This window comes from Periophthalmus magnuspinnatus, chromosome 1 (assembly GCF_009829125.3).
Source record: "Periophthalmus magnuspinnatus isolate fPerMag1 chromosome 1, fPerMag1.2.pri, whole genome shotgun sequence".
Lineage (NCBI taxonomy): Eukaryota > Metazoa > Chordata > Actinopteri > Gobiiformes > Gobiidae > Periophthalmus > Periophthalmus magnuspinnatus.
The window spans coordinates 16,420,560-16,436,151 of NC_047126.1; the positions used below are offsets into that span (position 1 = coordinate 16,420,560).

The following is a 15,592-nucleotide window of genomic DNA, read 5'->3' on the forward strand; positions in this document are numbered from 1 at the left end:
CAAATTTCAGTCTTCAGTGATAATAAAAAACACAACAAAATGAAATTTTTTAAACTCAAAATTGTTTTTACCTTGTGTCTTATACTAGTTCTGATATAGTTCAAAAAACAGGAAGGAAAGGTTGAATGTTGCCCTATTTATATGATTTTTGTAAGTACGCATTGTTTGACAACCCTTTATATAATGGACTCTGCAGCTGAACTCTGCTGCCTCAATGCTGCTGTTGATATTTCTTCTTGTCAGCATTCTGTACATTTCTTTGTTCTTTACCTTTTAAGAATGCTACCTTTGTGCAATAAGTTAATGAATAAAACAAATAAGTGTTAAGTTAGAAAGTATGGCTTGTTTGGTTTGCGTAAGGGTGCGGTATAAAGAATGAAAAAACACATTGATGGGCTGTTATCAAATTTACATGTGAACTAAAATAACATCTTAAATGGCAGATGCGTGAGGCGCGAGCAGCATGCCATGGCAGCATTACTCAACAGTTCTTTTGAATATCGTGTCCTTGTAAATTCTATGAGGCTGTGAAATAGTTGAAAGATGTGCTTTTTTCACTGTAAATCTAACCTGCAAGATTTAATTTGGATAACTGTACATATAACAGGTCAGATTACTCACTTCACTAAAATGCAGTTAACATTATGATATAGTTTGCTGTAAACAAGGGTCAAAGGTCATCTACACAATAGTTATTATTTGACAAATATTTACACATCACATTTATATTTATGTTATATGGATGTTTAAACTCTCAGAAAAATCTGTTACTTGTGAATAAATTCTCATTCATTTTTGGTGAAATGTTGAGTACTGATGACAGTACTGATCTCTACTCTATTTTTTGTCATATTCAATTTTGTTCAACTTTTTTCAACTTGTACAATCATGATAAAAACACAGGTATTATTGCACCAAAACAAGTGATTAGAAAAACATAATATCTTTTCAGCTACACTTTAAGGTAATGCATTTTCTTTAATACTTTTATGCATCAGTGAAGCAGAAAAGATGGCCTTCAGTTCAGCTCAAACTAGGTCTGTATCTGGACATGTTTGGACAATAACCTATAGCATGAATTCTAATGTGCTTGTACAGGAAGGGTAGAGCTAACTTGATTTCCTGAAAGGTCTGAGTGCAATTAGTTTAATAAGATAAAAATGTGCCGTTGGGAATCAATATAGATTTGCAAATTTTAATAAAAATGTTATTGTTTACCCATGCTTGGACATGGCAGAATAAATAATGAGTTGGCAAGTTTGGGTGTATCAGTTACATAATATCTTATTCTACAGTCACTACTTTCCGGGGTCATTGAGGCTATGGCTTAGACTTATCCCCAGAAAATGTATGTAATATGGCTACTAATAGACGCTTTCACATTGATTTTCTATTGACCTTTTGCGACTATAGTACTTGAACATAAACTAAAAACTTCACTAAAAACACATATACATATCCTTAGAAATTGATGTTTGTTGTTTTTGGGCCACAGAGGGGTGTGGTGTGTGCATTTGCAAAAAAAAAAGGCCATTAGAGTTTGTACCAGAGGATTTGCTCAGTTTTGTACAGGACAAACGTGTGTTAGTTCAGAGACAGGATACAGGGATTACAGTAGAGACAAGGAGCTGTGTTAAACTGGCTCTGAACAAACAGTGGCCCTGTCTGGACTTTTATGTTTCTCCCAAAGGGAACACAAGGGGAAAGCAGCAATGGACTGTCTCATGGGCAGGATCAAAGGCATGTGGCTTCTATTCAAATAGAAAAACATGTGTAGAGAGAAAGTAAACTGCAAATGTAAGTAGTGAATATAAAATAAAATATTAGTTTAAGCTGGGTTTTTTTTTTCGTAATTGCATTATTATAGAATTCCTCTTCAAACCAACTTGAATGGACTCTTTTGTCCAGTTTGTAAAACCGTTAGAGTGACTCATTAAGTTATTACATTGGGAAACATTGTCGGTTAGAGAAGGAAAATATGACTAAGGATATTACATCTCATCTTCCTCATAGCATCAAAATTACCTGGTGACAAGACGTCATCAAAATATTTATTACAGTCATAATTATATGAACTATGTCTAAGTGAATGGTAGTCTGTGTACTTCTGTGTATGTGTAAATCCTGTGATTAACAATGAGACTGACCAGCAAGAGGCTCCACCCAAAATATAAAATACATAAATAAATACAAAACCATACTGCCGTATGTGTATGAACAGACAGAAAAGAACCATTCCTTGTCTTCATTGACTTTACTTTATTATTATTATCTATTATTATTGAGATGTTGTTGCTTTGCTTGGAATGTTCCACTGTGTCACAATACATTATCTATATTATATTTATTCAATTATTCAAATATTCAATTGAATATTTGAATAATTGACCATTTTTTGCTATCACAGCCCAGAGTGACTTCCTGTCAGCTGATACAACAGCAGTACAAGATGTACTGTATAATTATTAAAACTCCTATAAAAACTGTTCATATAAATTCATTAGGGCGTAGTACCCTTCCTTTTCAACAAAATGTCTGAACAAATTATTTTGGCATGGCAGTGACTGAACCTGTTTTGGTTTAGTGGAGTGTGTGTGTGTGTGGGGGGGGGGGTAAGGGTGGGTGGGTGGGGGGGGGGGGGTGTATGTATGTATGTATGTATGTATGTATGTATGTATATATATAAATAAAATGGCCAATACAATATCTGCTTAAAGTTTCCGATATTAGTACTGATATATAGCCAACCCTTACTATAGAAATTGGTGGTTTATATCTGTTGCACTGTTATTATCAGTTTGCAAATTTGGTTCAACCTGGGTTTGATCTGGGCTTTGTTCTGTAAAATCCTGGTGTAGTCCTGGTCCTTGTATAGTTGCATTAGGATCTGAGTTTGGACTTGATTAAATTTCTTGCAGTAGGTTAAGCCTTAGATTTCCCTTGGTGCTGATCTTTACTGATCAACTAAGTAATGGCCCAGTTTATTCAGAGATTGGACAACATATATATGTGCCAGTATCAGTATCAGTGATATTAAAAAGGGCAATGAAAATGTGGTTTACACAGTCATTTTTAAAAAGTCAAATATATCATATAATATCACTAGTAAATACATTATGTAATGAATTTTACATATGTGGGCTTAAATAGTAAATTTAAATAAAACTCAATCAGTGGGCCTTGCTATAGATTATGTTCATATTGATATTGGCAAATATCACGTATTGGATAAAGGTATTGGCTAAAAAGAAAATCTATGTTGGATCAACCCTGATTAACTGATTCAATGCATAGCTGCAGATTAAACTTCCTTGTTAGTTTGTTTAATCTTGATTTAGCTCTTGTTTTGTCCTTTATAGTCATAGTTTAGTCGGGGTTAAGACCTGGTTTAACCCTGGTTTAGTCACAGTTTTGTGTCATTGTTAAATCAGGCTTTAAAATCACTGCATTAGGTACAAGGCAGTGATACCTAGTTTTAAGAACCTCTGCACCAATCGTAACTGTTTGTAGTCGTCAATTACTTATATCTTCGGCCCTTATCCTGCGTCTTTACATACCTCCTGTGTACTGTGGTGTGGTCCCTTGGGTGTTCTTAGAAAATCCTGTGTCACATGATTGAAGATCAAAGACAAGAAGTCACAAAACACACATTTCCCTCATGAAAACATCTACAGTGATAGAAAATCTATGGACTTTAGAAAAACAAAACCTCTTTGCCTGTACTTGATTTTTAGGGAGCACCTCATTTCAAGAAGAGGACTATGGTTGAAACTGTAAACCACAAAAGGTATTAACTCTGACACAAAGTCATTATTGGATCTGAGGTTGGAATTAAACTCAGCTCAAGCATGTCTGAAGAGTATTTGAACGTGAAAGTGTTGTTGAAGAAGAAAAGTACTAATACAAATAATATTGCATCAGTTAGCAATATGTCCGCCTGAGCACTGAAGCATGTTAAACTTTGAGAATAATCATTATGTATGTACCCACTGACACCAAACAAAGAATGTGTCTGTGCCAACAAAAAACACAGGACTTTGTGAATGAGAAACTATTAAGGAGATTACTATTAGAGTTCCTATAGGTTTACTACAGCTTCATACGAAATAACTGATCCATTTTGGCAGAAGAAAACATATTAATACTTTTTAAATCATTTTTACAATTTGTGTAGTAACTTTTATATACTGCTCTCCCAGAACACCGAGGCATCAAAAATGCTGTGGTAAATTAGCGTGTCTTAGTATTACTGATGCTGTAGGCTGCATATTCACTTACTGTCCCAATAATAACCCATGTTCAGTTATGATTGTGATAGATTTTTTAAAAACTGTTTAAGCGCGGGCTAGATAAGTTCCTTTAATGGGATTAATTTACTTGAAATTTTATGTTCCTTTACTTTCACATTAATAAATACATATTAATTTTTACCAGAGATAAACCGATGATACCAGCCCTTTACACCAAATTTAATGATAGGCAACACCTTCATTTTTCAGCCCCCACCTCCACCCTCCACACCCTAACGCTGATGCTAATCATACCTGAAGACAATAGTGTCCCTATCAGACTAGACATCTGTCATACCACACATAACTGTGTGACAGTTAGACAAAAAAACACGCTGAGGTAAAACTATTAAGGTGTTCTCCAAAAACATGACAAATACATTACACAGGGCAACTCCTTCACAGGGCAAAAGTGACAGTTTGCAGAGGTTCATTCAATAATTATTTAAACTGTGATATAGCAAAAACAAGGTATATTGTTGCCTTAGCGATGTGAGACTCTCCCACTCTTTATCTTTGTACATTACTAGACTTGGGAGTATTATCAAAATTATTATCGAAACTATTTGAGCCACTTCCCTCTGGCAGGAGGCTACAGTCCATTGGGACCAGAACCTCTCGTCATAAGAACAGTTTCTTCCCCTCTGCCGTTTGTCTCATGAACATTTATAATATTTGCACAAAACTGGACACTTTATAACACCGGTCACTTTAATAAGTCATGTTTGCACTGTTGTTCTGATGCTGCTGTTGTATATATTTTCTACCTATAAGTATTTAATTTTATTTTTTTAAGCATATATATATTTTTTTTTTACTTTGGGCATGCCCTTATCTGTATTTGTATTTATTCAGTGTTTTATGTTGCACTTTATCACCGAAGTAAGTTCCTAGTTTGTGAACTGTGTTCACAAACGATGTCAATAAAAGTCTTCTGATTCTGAAATATTGATAATATCCTGAATGTTGTTTTTTGATTTAAAAAAAAAAAAAAAAAAAGATTAGCGTGTATAAAAAAATGCTACAATTGCTGATTACAAATTAAAATGGAAAAGAAAACTTAGGTTGTAAACAAACCAAAGAAGATACAGGTAAAGTTGATATTTCTTCACTTTAGAGGGTAATTTTACAGCAATTTCTAAATGAACCTCAACTAGTACATTTTAGCTAATTTCTAATGTACTGACATAATATCATCAGGTTATTGTTATTGAGGTACTAATTCAAATATAGATTTTTGTCAACATCGATCATTGTTAACAAGGGAATGTGCACTTGTGATGGTAGTACAGTAAGTTGCAGTGTGACAGTAGTATGTGTTCAACGGCCGTGATAAATGCAGTAGAACATGTTGGGGATAGATAGATAGTAGTGGTTAATGTGGTTTAGGTCGTTAAGGTGTGTATCATGGGGGACAGGTGAAAACAGGAATTTTCTGGGCAACGACACCTTGAATGCAGGAAAAGAACGATTACTCAAACATATATGAATCATCAAAACACGATATTGAATGTTGAATGAAAACCGTTATAACACAGTGAAAAGCTGTTTGTTGTAGTTTTTTCCCACAGTATCCTTTAATTGAACTATGATCTTATGAATAAATATTGAGTTTAGACCAGATTTCCTGCCTCTCACATCCTTTATTCTAATCTTCTGAAAATGGATTACATTTTTGACATTTTGACATTTCATTTTACAGTTTAGATTAAGATTTTAACTTTTGCCAACAACCATTATCAACGCATTAAGCAGCCTGATATTTAGTGTCATAAACATCTGTCATAATCTGTTGTATGTTCTCAAATTCACCCGAGGTTACAAACTCGTAAAATAATTATACTAGGAGTGCCATGCTTCAAGGAAGGATGGGCAAATACCTCCAGATATGCCAGACAAGTCCAGACCTGACTCAGATCCCTGTTCCTGGCATTGTCCCGAGACAGTCTAACCGAAGAGGGGGCACTGTGTGGGGTATGGGTGTAGTCCACATGGGTGACAAATAAAGCCAGACGTTTGATCTCACCTGTAATAACACAAAACATAATCACGAGAGTTTAGAATAAGATAGACAGGCTTTCCTCCCATTCATAAGGCTCATTCACTCATTCAGCGTGGTCTTCTTTACTGAATTTAATTTATGACTTTCACAAATATAATGGTTTCTTTAGACACAAAAGGCACAGAAATGGTGTATGTTTGTATGTTGTCAAAGCAAAGTATTAGTAATCCAGGCTTACTAATACTTAATCTATGTACAAATGGCCACAAAGGCCTATACATTTTTTTTCAGTATTGGATTTCAGCATTCATAGCACATGCATTTACTTTATAACGGCTGTATTGACTTACTATGTTTTTCAGTTGTCTTGATATCCATTTTTGGGCATATACTTCCTCCACTATGTGCATGATCTCATGTATGAGGATTATTACTGATGTGTGGCTTATTGCTTAAGATGTGGTACAGAATTACAACAAAAACAACTGCTGTTGATGGATAACAATGTAACAGCACATGACTTTTATGTATGGAGGAAATTAGTGTTTCAATTTCAAACTCAGTTTTGATACTAAGAAATAGACTGCTCAGTACCAATTCTGATACCATGATGATAATAAAAACACTGATTAACAATAAAATGTGATACAATTTTCAACATTAAATTGTAGTACTAATATTGTAGAAAATGTTTTAGAGGTAAAATCATCTGGACGATGCTTTTCATAAGACATGATCCAGACGACTACACCTCTAAAACCTTTTCTACCATTTCATAGCACTATTTAATTTGAGTCAAAACTTGGGTGTGGGATTTTCTAAGCACAAAATGTATCATTTTCCCTAAAACACACAAGTAAAACATTTTGTTATTTTCACACAAAGTTATGATTGGCCATTTGGGAGATAATTTAGTCTACTCTAAAAACCTCTGAGTGTTTTGGCTGCTTTCAGACTGTAAAAAATATGACAAATAGTCACAGATAGTCTAATGTTTTGTTATTATCACCATATACCATACTCAATGACATGTTTATATTCAAAAGATTAAAAAATATGATGATTTAGCCTCATGGTTTAGGCTTGGTGTACAAAAAAGGCTAATCTGTCTTAAATCTGTCTTCAAAATTGCTTCACTCTCCTCCCTCTTTCTCCTCCACTAGACAGGGTATGAGGTGTACGGAGGTGCAGGGGGGCTTGCCTCTCTCTACATGTTTGAAGACTTACTAATGTATATTATATAACTATGTACAATAGGCTGCAAAGATCTATACATATTTTTTTCAGAATTCGATTTCAGCATTCAAAGACCATGCACTGTATAACATATATATTGACATGTTTTTTAGTTGTCTTGATACCCAGTTTGGAGCATATACTTCCTCCATTTTATGCACGATCCTTCCATCCATCTTCTTGGATGGTTTATCCAGGCCGGGTTGTCCGGGTATCAGTCTAAGCAGGGACTCCCAGACTTTCCTCCCCTCGGACACTTACTCAGGAGGACACCAAGACGATCCCAGGCCAGCCGAGAGACATAGTCCCTCCAGCTCCTCCCAATGGAATATGTCCGGAGCACCTCTCCAGGAGGCATCAGGAACAGATGCCCGAGCCAACTCAGCTGGGTTGGAGGTTGGGTGGAGGAGCAGCTGATGCAACACAACCACACCTGAATAACACTGTGATTTCGATTTACAGAATTACAACAAAAACAACTGCTGTTGATGGATAACAATGTGACAACACGTGATTTTTATGTATGGAGGAAATTTAACGTGAGTTTTGTTGAACCAAAAGTGATGGTCAACATATCTTATCAAAACTATAGCCATCATTTAAACATATTTCAAGACCCTGGGGCCAATGTAATCCCTCATTCATCCAAGAGTGGTCCATGTATGAAAATGTTTGAGCTAAAATCATCTGGCCAATGCTTTTCAAAAAACATGGCTGAGATGAGTACACCTCTACAACCTTTTCTACCATTTTATAACACTATGTAATATGTGTCACAAGGACAGATCTATCATCACATTTTAATAGTTTTTGACAAAGGCTCCAGGCAAAACCTTGAACACCCAGGTAAAACAAAGCTCAAAATTATTGCTGACAATTTGGTGGCAGAAACAGAACTACGCGGAAGGGAATTTAGTTTTCTCTGGCAGCTTGTTTTGGCACCTTTCCTACTGTGACAAATATGACTGTCACGCAGAAGTACTTACAGATAGTCTAATGTTTTTCCTTATTGTTATTACCATGCACCATGTTCAGTGACATGTTTATGTTCAAAAGATTGAAAATTATAATGATTTACCCTAATAGTTTGGTCTTGGTCTATAAAAAGGCTAAGGCTTCATTCTTCAAATTTAAATCTGTTTTCAAAATATCTTATTTTTCTATTGCAATAACTAACTAACTGACTCACTAAATAAATAAATAAATAAATGGATGTTCTATTTAAAATCATTTGCCTATATGTTGGTAATTCAGCAAATCTTCCAAAAATGTGTGTGACATGTCCTGAATCCATTCCTTAAGTTAAAAAAGTAAGCTCAACAAGATGTAAAAAGTAGACCCCCTTTACTTTTATTTATTTATTTTATTGTTTTATATTTGTCTGTTGTCTTATTTATGTATTTCGTATATTGATGATGCTGATGATGATGATTATTATTATTATTATTATTATTACTTTACTAATTATGCTGAAAAACTTTAATAAAAAAGATTATTTAAAAAAGAAGTAAAAAATCAGACTTAATAATTAAAGATCTGATGTCACGTAAAAATGGACAACTCGTGACACGCCTTGACATTTGTCTATGTCCCTTTCACAGATAGGGAGTGGTCCAGGAATTCAGGTTTAGCCTTTCCATAGAGCAGTAGGATCTCCATAGTCCTCCTCCTCACACCTGTTAGCTTTTGCGCATCCACCCACCTGTGACACCACGGGACACTCCCTCTCCACGCCGAGTTATAAAGCACTCCACCTGGCCTGTCTCAGCAACATCCCCGCTTGGACCAGAGACCAGCCACCGCCAACAAAAACAAAACAACAACAGGAAAACCAGTGTGACACCATGGCTTTTCGCAGTGGAAATACCTCCATATCAGTCTCCTCCATACCCTATCTCTCCTCTACTAGACGGGGTACGAGCGTGTACGGAGGCGCAGGAGGGTCAAATGTGAAAATTTCCTATGGGACCAGACCACTCGGATCCGGGTTTGACTTGTCCCACGCGCTGCAAGGAGGCGGCGGCGGCGGGATAGGGGGGATGGACAACTTGGGCATCGCCGGGAGTGAGAAGTTAACCATGCAAAACCTCAACGACCGGCTGGCCACGTATCTGCAGAAGGTGCGCTCACTGGAGGATGCCAACGCCAAACTGGAGAGGCAAATCCGGGAGTGGTACGAGAACCAAACCCCCACTGTCCGGGACTACAGCAAGTACGAGGTCATCATTACTGACCTGCGCCACAAGGTGAAATAACTTTTAAAAATCCCTTCTGCAGTATACTTTTCCCCATTCAATACATAAAATAGACCTGTTTTGTAGTAAATTGTTAATCACGATGGCAACAGTCCTTATTTTTTATATTTATGAGACCCATAGATAGAAAAAGAGACATATACTCCTATGCAAAGTGGTGTATTAGACTACTTAATACGCACGTCTATAAACCTAAAGAGGAAATTGGTTGGAAATTGATTAATTCAACACTTTTGTAAGTAAAATAAAATAAATATTTTAAACCATTCACAATTATAGCTTTTTTAAAACCTGCCCATAGACCTATCCTAAGGTAAGACTTAAATAAACTAATGGTAAAAGTGTGTTGTTATGGCAAAATCTGATGAGAAAAAACTTTTATTAGCATTTTTTTTATATTATTTTGAAATGAAAAATACTATTGTTAGGCTATTGAAGTGCTATATTAGATTAGGCCTGCATGTACGTAAATGAACAGTCTGGGATGCTCATTCATTGAGGCTTGTCTGGTTTATTCAAATGGGATTAAGCAAATGTAGAAACTTCCTGGTTCTGTTTTTAACTATACAAGTTGTCTGTAAAACATGATGTAATGTTTTCTTTTATTTTTCTTTCACTATTATTATTTTTTATACAGACATAATAGTCTCATGATTTTATTGTTTATTTTTTCCAGATCGGCATTGCCACACAGGACAACGCCAGGCTGATGCTGCAGATTGACAACGCTCGACTGGCCGCAGAGGACTTCAGGGTCAAGTAAGCACAGAAACAGAAACTACATTTAGAGAGATAAAACTATAAAAACTTCACATAGATAAATGTCCACTGTGCAATGGGGCTGGGGCGTAAGAGTCAACATAGGGGACTTGTGTAACAGGTTTCAATGAGGCTTCACCTTTCAGTTTGTTGAAACGATGTTAATAGTGTCAACAGCATGAACCTCTGTGGTATTTCATTGAAAAGCCAAGGTAGACAAAATGAATTACTCAAACAAATGCTATTTTAAGTCATTTTAAGGAGTTTGTGAATAATTTAAGGGTATATTCTGCTTTGGTCCTTGTTTGAGTCCCATTTAGTCTTGATGTAAACTTTTTTGTCCTATTCTTAAAGGCTGTAAATAGTTTATAGTACTGGTTACCAAAGAACCACTATAGCTTATTATTTTGATCATAACAACAACTTTTGATATAGGAACGTTACCTGGTACTTTAACACCATTTAGGGATTGGACAATATTTCATGCCATAAGTGCTTGTGAGATAAAACACATTAACACAATTATATAATGATACTTATTTTTCCATAGGTTTACATTTGGTTCAAGTTGTTAAAAACAGTGGTAAAATTACAGCAAAAAATATTGAACAAAAAAAATTGTGGACTAGATCTATATATTACAAATTATATCAAAATTGCATCTTGTCTCATTTGTTTAGACCCAATCTTGTGTTTCATATTGATTTGTGAGAATTTTGGCTCGTCCCAGGTTTGTATATATTGTCCATACATCTATGAAATATTTTTACTCTTCTTTTTTGACAGGTATGAGAATGAGATGGCTCTTCGCCAGTCTGTGGAGGGGGACATCGCTGGTCTTCGTAAAGTCCTGGACGACCTCACCATGGCCCGGTCCGATCTGGAGATGCAGTTGGAGGGTCTCAGGGAGGAGCTGGTTTACCTCAAGAAGAACCATGAAGAGGTGAGAGGACAAGACAAGCCCAAAATCCTGGTCAAAAATTAACAGGCAACTCAAATATTTGGTTGTTGACATTTGGGCTTTCTTTATATGCTCCTTAAATAAACAGCCTTTTAAAACCAGTTTACAAAGATGACATAGCACTACACTAAGAGGTGTGGAATGAAAGAATGAGCTAGCAAAGCAAATAGACTTTATTTTAGGGTAAAAATAAACTTCACTGATGGTATGATTGTTGGTCAAAAGGGAAGTCCCAAACATTGTCGGATCCAATTCAACTCCAATTCTACCGCAGATTAAAAATAATTTAAAGTTTGACCCAATGCGTAGGAATGAACTAAATCCAGCGTAAATTTTAATGTAATCTTTAATGTAACTATGCAAGAGATGGTTACTGTAGCAACCTATATAAGTAGATATAACAAGCTTAAAGATCGTTTAGAGAGCATGACTGCATCATGCATGGATCTAAATTGATATCCATCCATTTTCTTCTGCTTATCCGAGACTCCCAGACTTCCCTCACCCCAGACACTTCCTCCAGCTCCTCTGGTGGGACCCTAAGGCGTTCCCAGGCCAGTCGAGAGACATAGTCCCTACAGGGTGTCCTGGGTCTTCCCCGGAGTCTCCTCCTGGTGGAACATGTTTTAATATAATGAATAATAAGTATAATGCTTACACTTGTGATGCGCTTTAAGGCTTGTCAGAGCCTTTCAAAGTGCTAAAGTATACTCATTATTCATTCACCCCACACTTGGGTTGATAAGCTACTGTAGCTTCAGACCAAAGTATCAGCAATCAGTCTTTCCAACCAACATTGTCAATCACTCATAAGGTTCACAAGGTGGTGAACTGTCTTGCCTAAGGGTGACTGAACTTTACTGAACTTTGTCCAGGCGGGAATCAAACCTGCTATATCTTCTGAGCCCTTAGTGTCCTCACAATGGCATTTAAAAGATTCATTCTCAATCAGTATTACTATATTAAGCATTACTTAATAATGTAATCGATGTTTGCTGTACAATTTACTCAGTTTGTGTCTTGCTCCTCTTTTCCAGGAAATGGCAGCGTTGCGTAGCCAGGTGAACACCAGCTCTGTGCATGTGGAGGTGGATGCCAAACCTCAGGCGGACCTCGGCAGGGTCCTGGACGAGATCCGGGCCCAGTATGAGGGCATCGCCGAGAAGAACCGCAGAGAGATGGCAGAGTGGTACAAAGTCAAGGTGAGTTATTCAATATTAGGTGTAGTAAACTGCATAAAAAGGCTGAATAAACGACTCATTCCCAAGTCCAGCTATCTCACTCCAGGCCCTCTCCTGTCTGCTGTTGTCCATATAAATCATTCATGATCCGATCAATAAAATTGGTTGACAATTAATGAACTAAACCATAGAGGGACTACAGCCTTATATGAAATCCAACACACAAAATTGTTTTTTAAGAATAATTTTTCTAATCCTTCAAACAATGAAATAATTAGTATTAGTAGTATTTGTCAATTTGCTTTAATTAATCTAACATAAGGTAACACTGCTAAATTTTGTATATTGTTACATCCCTTCTGAATATAGTATGTTCCATATTTCTCACAACATTATAACATTTTTTTCTTTTTAGTTTGACAACTTGAACAAGGAGGTGGCAAGCAGCTCAGAGTCCCTCCAAACGTCCCGCACTCAAATCAATGACCTCAAGAGGATGCTGCAGAGCCTCCAGATCGAGCTACAGTCACAGCAAAGCCTGGTAATTCTAAAATACTAACATGCATATACTTACAATATGCACTATATACAGAAATGACTGATATAAATAAAGTAGCAAAGCAAGCTAGGGAAGTACAGGAGAGCAAAGAATTATCCAGGTCAAAATTCTGAATTGAATGCATTGTTTGGTAACATAAAATGAAAAGAATGTGGTAGATGTCTTTAGTTTGTAATGTATTTTAAGTGATAATAAGATGTTGTTCTGTCCATCTAATATTCTCTAATACAATGAATCCAGTATCTGTTATTTAACCTGCCTACTTAACCTGGTTTAAAACAAAGACATCATTCATACAATCGGACCTTTAGCAAATGTAACTTCTTTAACAGTCAATACAATGACCTCAGGCTACTCAAGAGGGAAGACAAGTAGGAAAAGCAATTAGCAACACAATTAGCCTGTAGTTAACAACCACCCTCTCTGTCTCTCTCTCTTTCCCCTTTTCTGTATCGCTCACTGTCCGTCTCGCTCTCTCTTTCTCCCTCCCTCCCTTCCTTGTTTTTTTGTTTGTTTTGTGCTAACAGAAAAGTGCTTTGGAGGACCAGTTGTCTGACACCGAGTCACGCTACGGTGTGCAGATGAGCCAGCTTCAGGCTACGGTGGACTCTTTGGAGCATGAGTTGGGCCAGATGAGGGCCGACATCGCGAGACAGAGGACAGAATACCAGTTGCTGCTCGACATCAAGACCAGACTGGAGCTGGAGATCGCAGAATACAGGAGGCTGCTGGATGGAGAAGATGTGATGTAAGAGAACAATGGATATAATATAATTATCATTAGCAATACAGTTATTCAAATGAAATGGCCTGGTGAAGTATAGTGGCAGAGTGGTTAGCCCTCTGTGAAGTAGCTGTAGTGCATTCAGTTTAAAGCATGTTTAAAGTCACTGGTCAATATTCAAATTGGATTCAGATAGTTACTCTGATGTCATAGTAAAATTAAAGTGCACCAGTATTCACCAGTAACTATGACAGGGAATGGATAGTTCAGACGATCAATCTACATAGATGAAGTTTGTTGTATATTAAAGGTCCCTATTCTAATACGATAACACAAGCCCTGGAATTGCCAATTATTATTATTATTATTAGCAGTAGTAGTAGTATCATCATTATTATCATTATTATCATTATTATGATTGTCACAATAATCTATTTGGTGTAATATAGAACCTTTAACTGTTTGATCATAATAATTTGATGTAAACCTAAAACCAATATACTAATATAACTTTCTTCTCTTCTTCTCCTTTTAACAGACAAATAAAAAGTAAGTTACATTTTCAGAATCAAGTTTGTCAACATTTACTACCTCTTCAAACATACTGACATATTGTTATTTTACAGGTGAACCAGTTAAAACTCAAAGAAGAGTGATAATCACTGAAGAACTCATTAATGGACAGGTTGTGTCCCGCAAAGAAGATGCAACACCGGTCTACTGAAAAACTAGTCCCTGGACATGGCCACAGCCTGATTGAATACTGAATGCTGTTGTGTATCTAAGGCCCATTAACTGCTGGTTTTCACAGGTCTGGCTCCCAAAAGAGCCAGTTTTTCTTATTGATAACACTTAATAAGAAATATCCAAAAGATAAGCTGATTAACATTGAATCTGTAGAATGTTTTGATGTCATCTGAAACCAAGCAATAATGATTAGCTTCTTGTGTGTGTTTTCTAACCAAAATAATTGAGACCCATGGAAGGCAACAGAAGTCTGTGCTGAAATAACTACAGTTTAACACTGGATGGCGTTGTGTGTTGTTTAAGAATGACCATAAGAATGGAAGATATTAAAGTAACTGTATAATTCAATTCTAACTTATTTCAAAATAACATGGGGATTTGTTAAAAAAAATAAATATGGTTTGTCATGAATTTTGTTTGTTTGGTGGTAGTAATTGTATTGTAATGAGTTTACAACAGTATATACAGTATATTTTGTTTCTGACATTCACTAAACTTATAAACATGAAGACACTTGCTTGAGTGTGTGTTTCTATAAAGAATAGGACAATAGGATTGTACTATATCTACTGCATTAATAATATAGGTATACAGTAGGCCTATATAAAGTAAGAGTACCCATTGAGATTGAGTCTGTGTAGCATTAATGTCATCTTGTCCAAATATGAATTCCATTTGACATTAATATGTACATCACATTTTACTGTATGAAAATATGCAGGCCTCTAATGTAATAAATGTAAGATGTGGTCATAAACACACTTCAGGAAACTCAAGTCGGCTTCAAGAACATGCAACGTAAACCACGGATTGGTGAACACATGCAGTGCTCCATTTTGTCCACTAGATGTCGATATTTTTTCAGTTTACAATTTTTAT

General features: G+C 36.1%; 2 protein-coding genes across 2 annotated transcripts in view; one reads left to right on the plus strand and one right to left on the minus strand.

Moving 5' to 3' along the window:
- The first annotated feature begins 9,285 nt into the window (after window positions 1–9,285).
- LOC117394109 (keratin, type I cytoskeletal 13-like) lies at window positions 9,286–15,128 on the plus strand. Its single transcript, XM_033992139.2, has 8 exons — window positions 9,286–9,773; window positions 10,459–10,541; window positions 11,328–11,484; window positions 12,540–12,704; window positions 13,099–13,224; window positions 13,770–13,990; window positions 14,505–14,515; window positions 14,593–15,128. The coding sequence occupies exons 1-8, from the start codon at window positions 9,372–9,374 to the stop codon at window positions 14,688–14,690; spliced, it is 1,263 nt and encodes a 420-aa protein (XP_033848030.2). The 5' UTR covers window positions 9,286–9,371; the 3' UTR covers window positions 14,691–15,128.
- The window catches only part of LOC117371522 (ras and Rab interactor 2-like), a 268,922-nt gene continuing 267,885 nt past the window's right edge, over window positions 14,556–15,592 (minus strand). The window contains exon 14 of the transcript XR_008648859.1: window positions 14,556–14,570. The gene's annotated coding sequence lies outside the window, so the exon portion shown is untranslated. The remainder of the gene's footprint in view (window positions 14,571–15,592) is intronic.

Excerpts from the sequence above, each read along its gene's own strand:
- LOC117394109 (XM_033992139.2), top strand. The coding sequence starts at position 9,372 with ATGGCTTTTCGCAGTGGAAATACCTCCATATCAGTCTCCTCCATACCC. Across the intron at positions 11,485-12,539 it reads TCAAGAAGAACCATGAAGAG|GAAATGGCAGCGTTGCGTAG; the intron begins GTGAGAGGACAA and ends CCTCTTTTCCAG. Across the intron at positions 13,225-13,769 it reads TACAGTCACAGCAAAGCCTG|AAAAGTGCTTTGGAGGACCA; the intron begins GTAATTCTAAAA and ends TTGTGCTAACAG.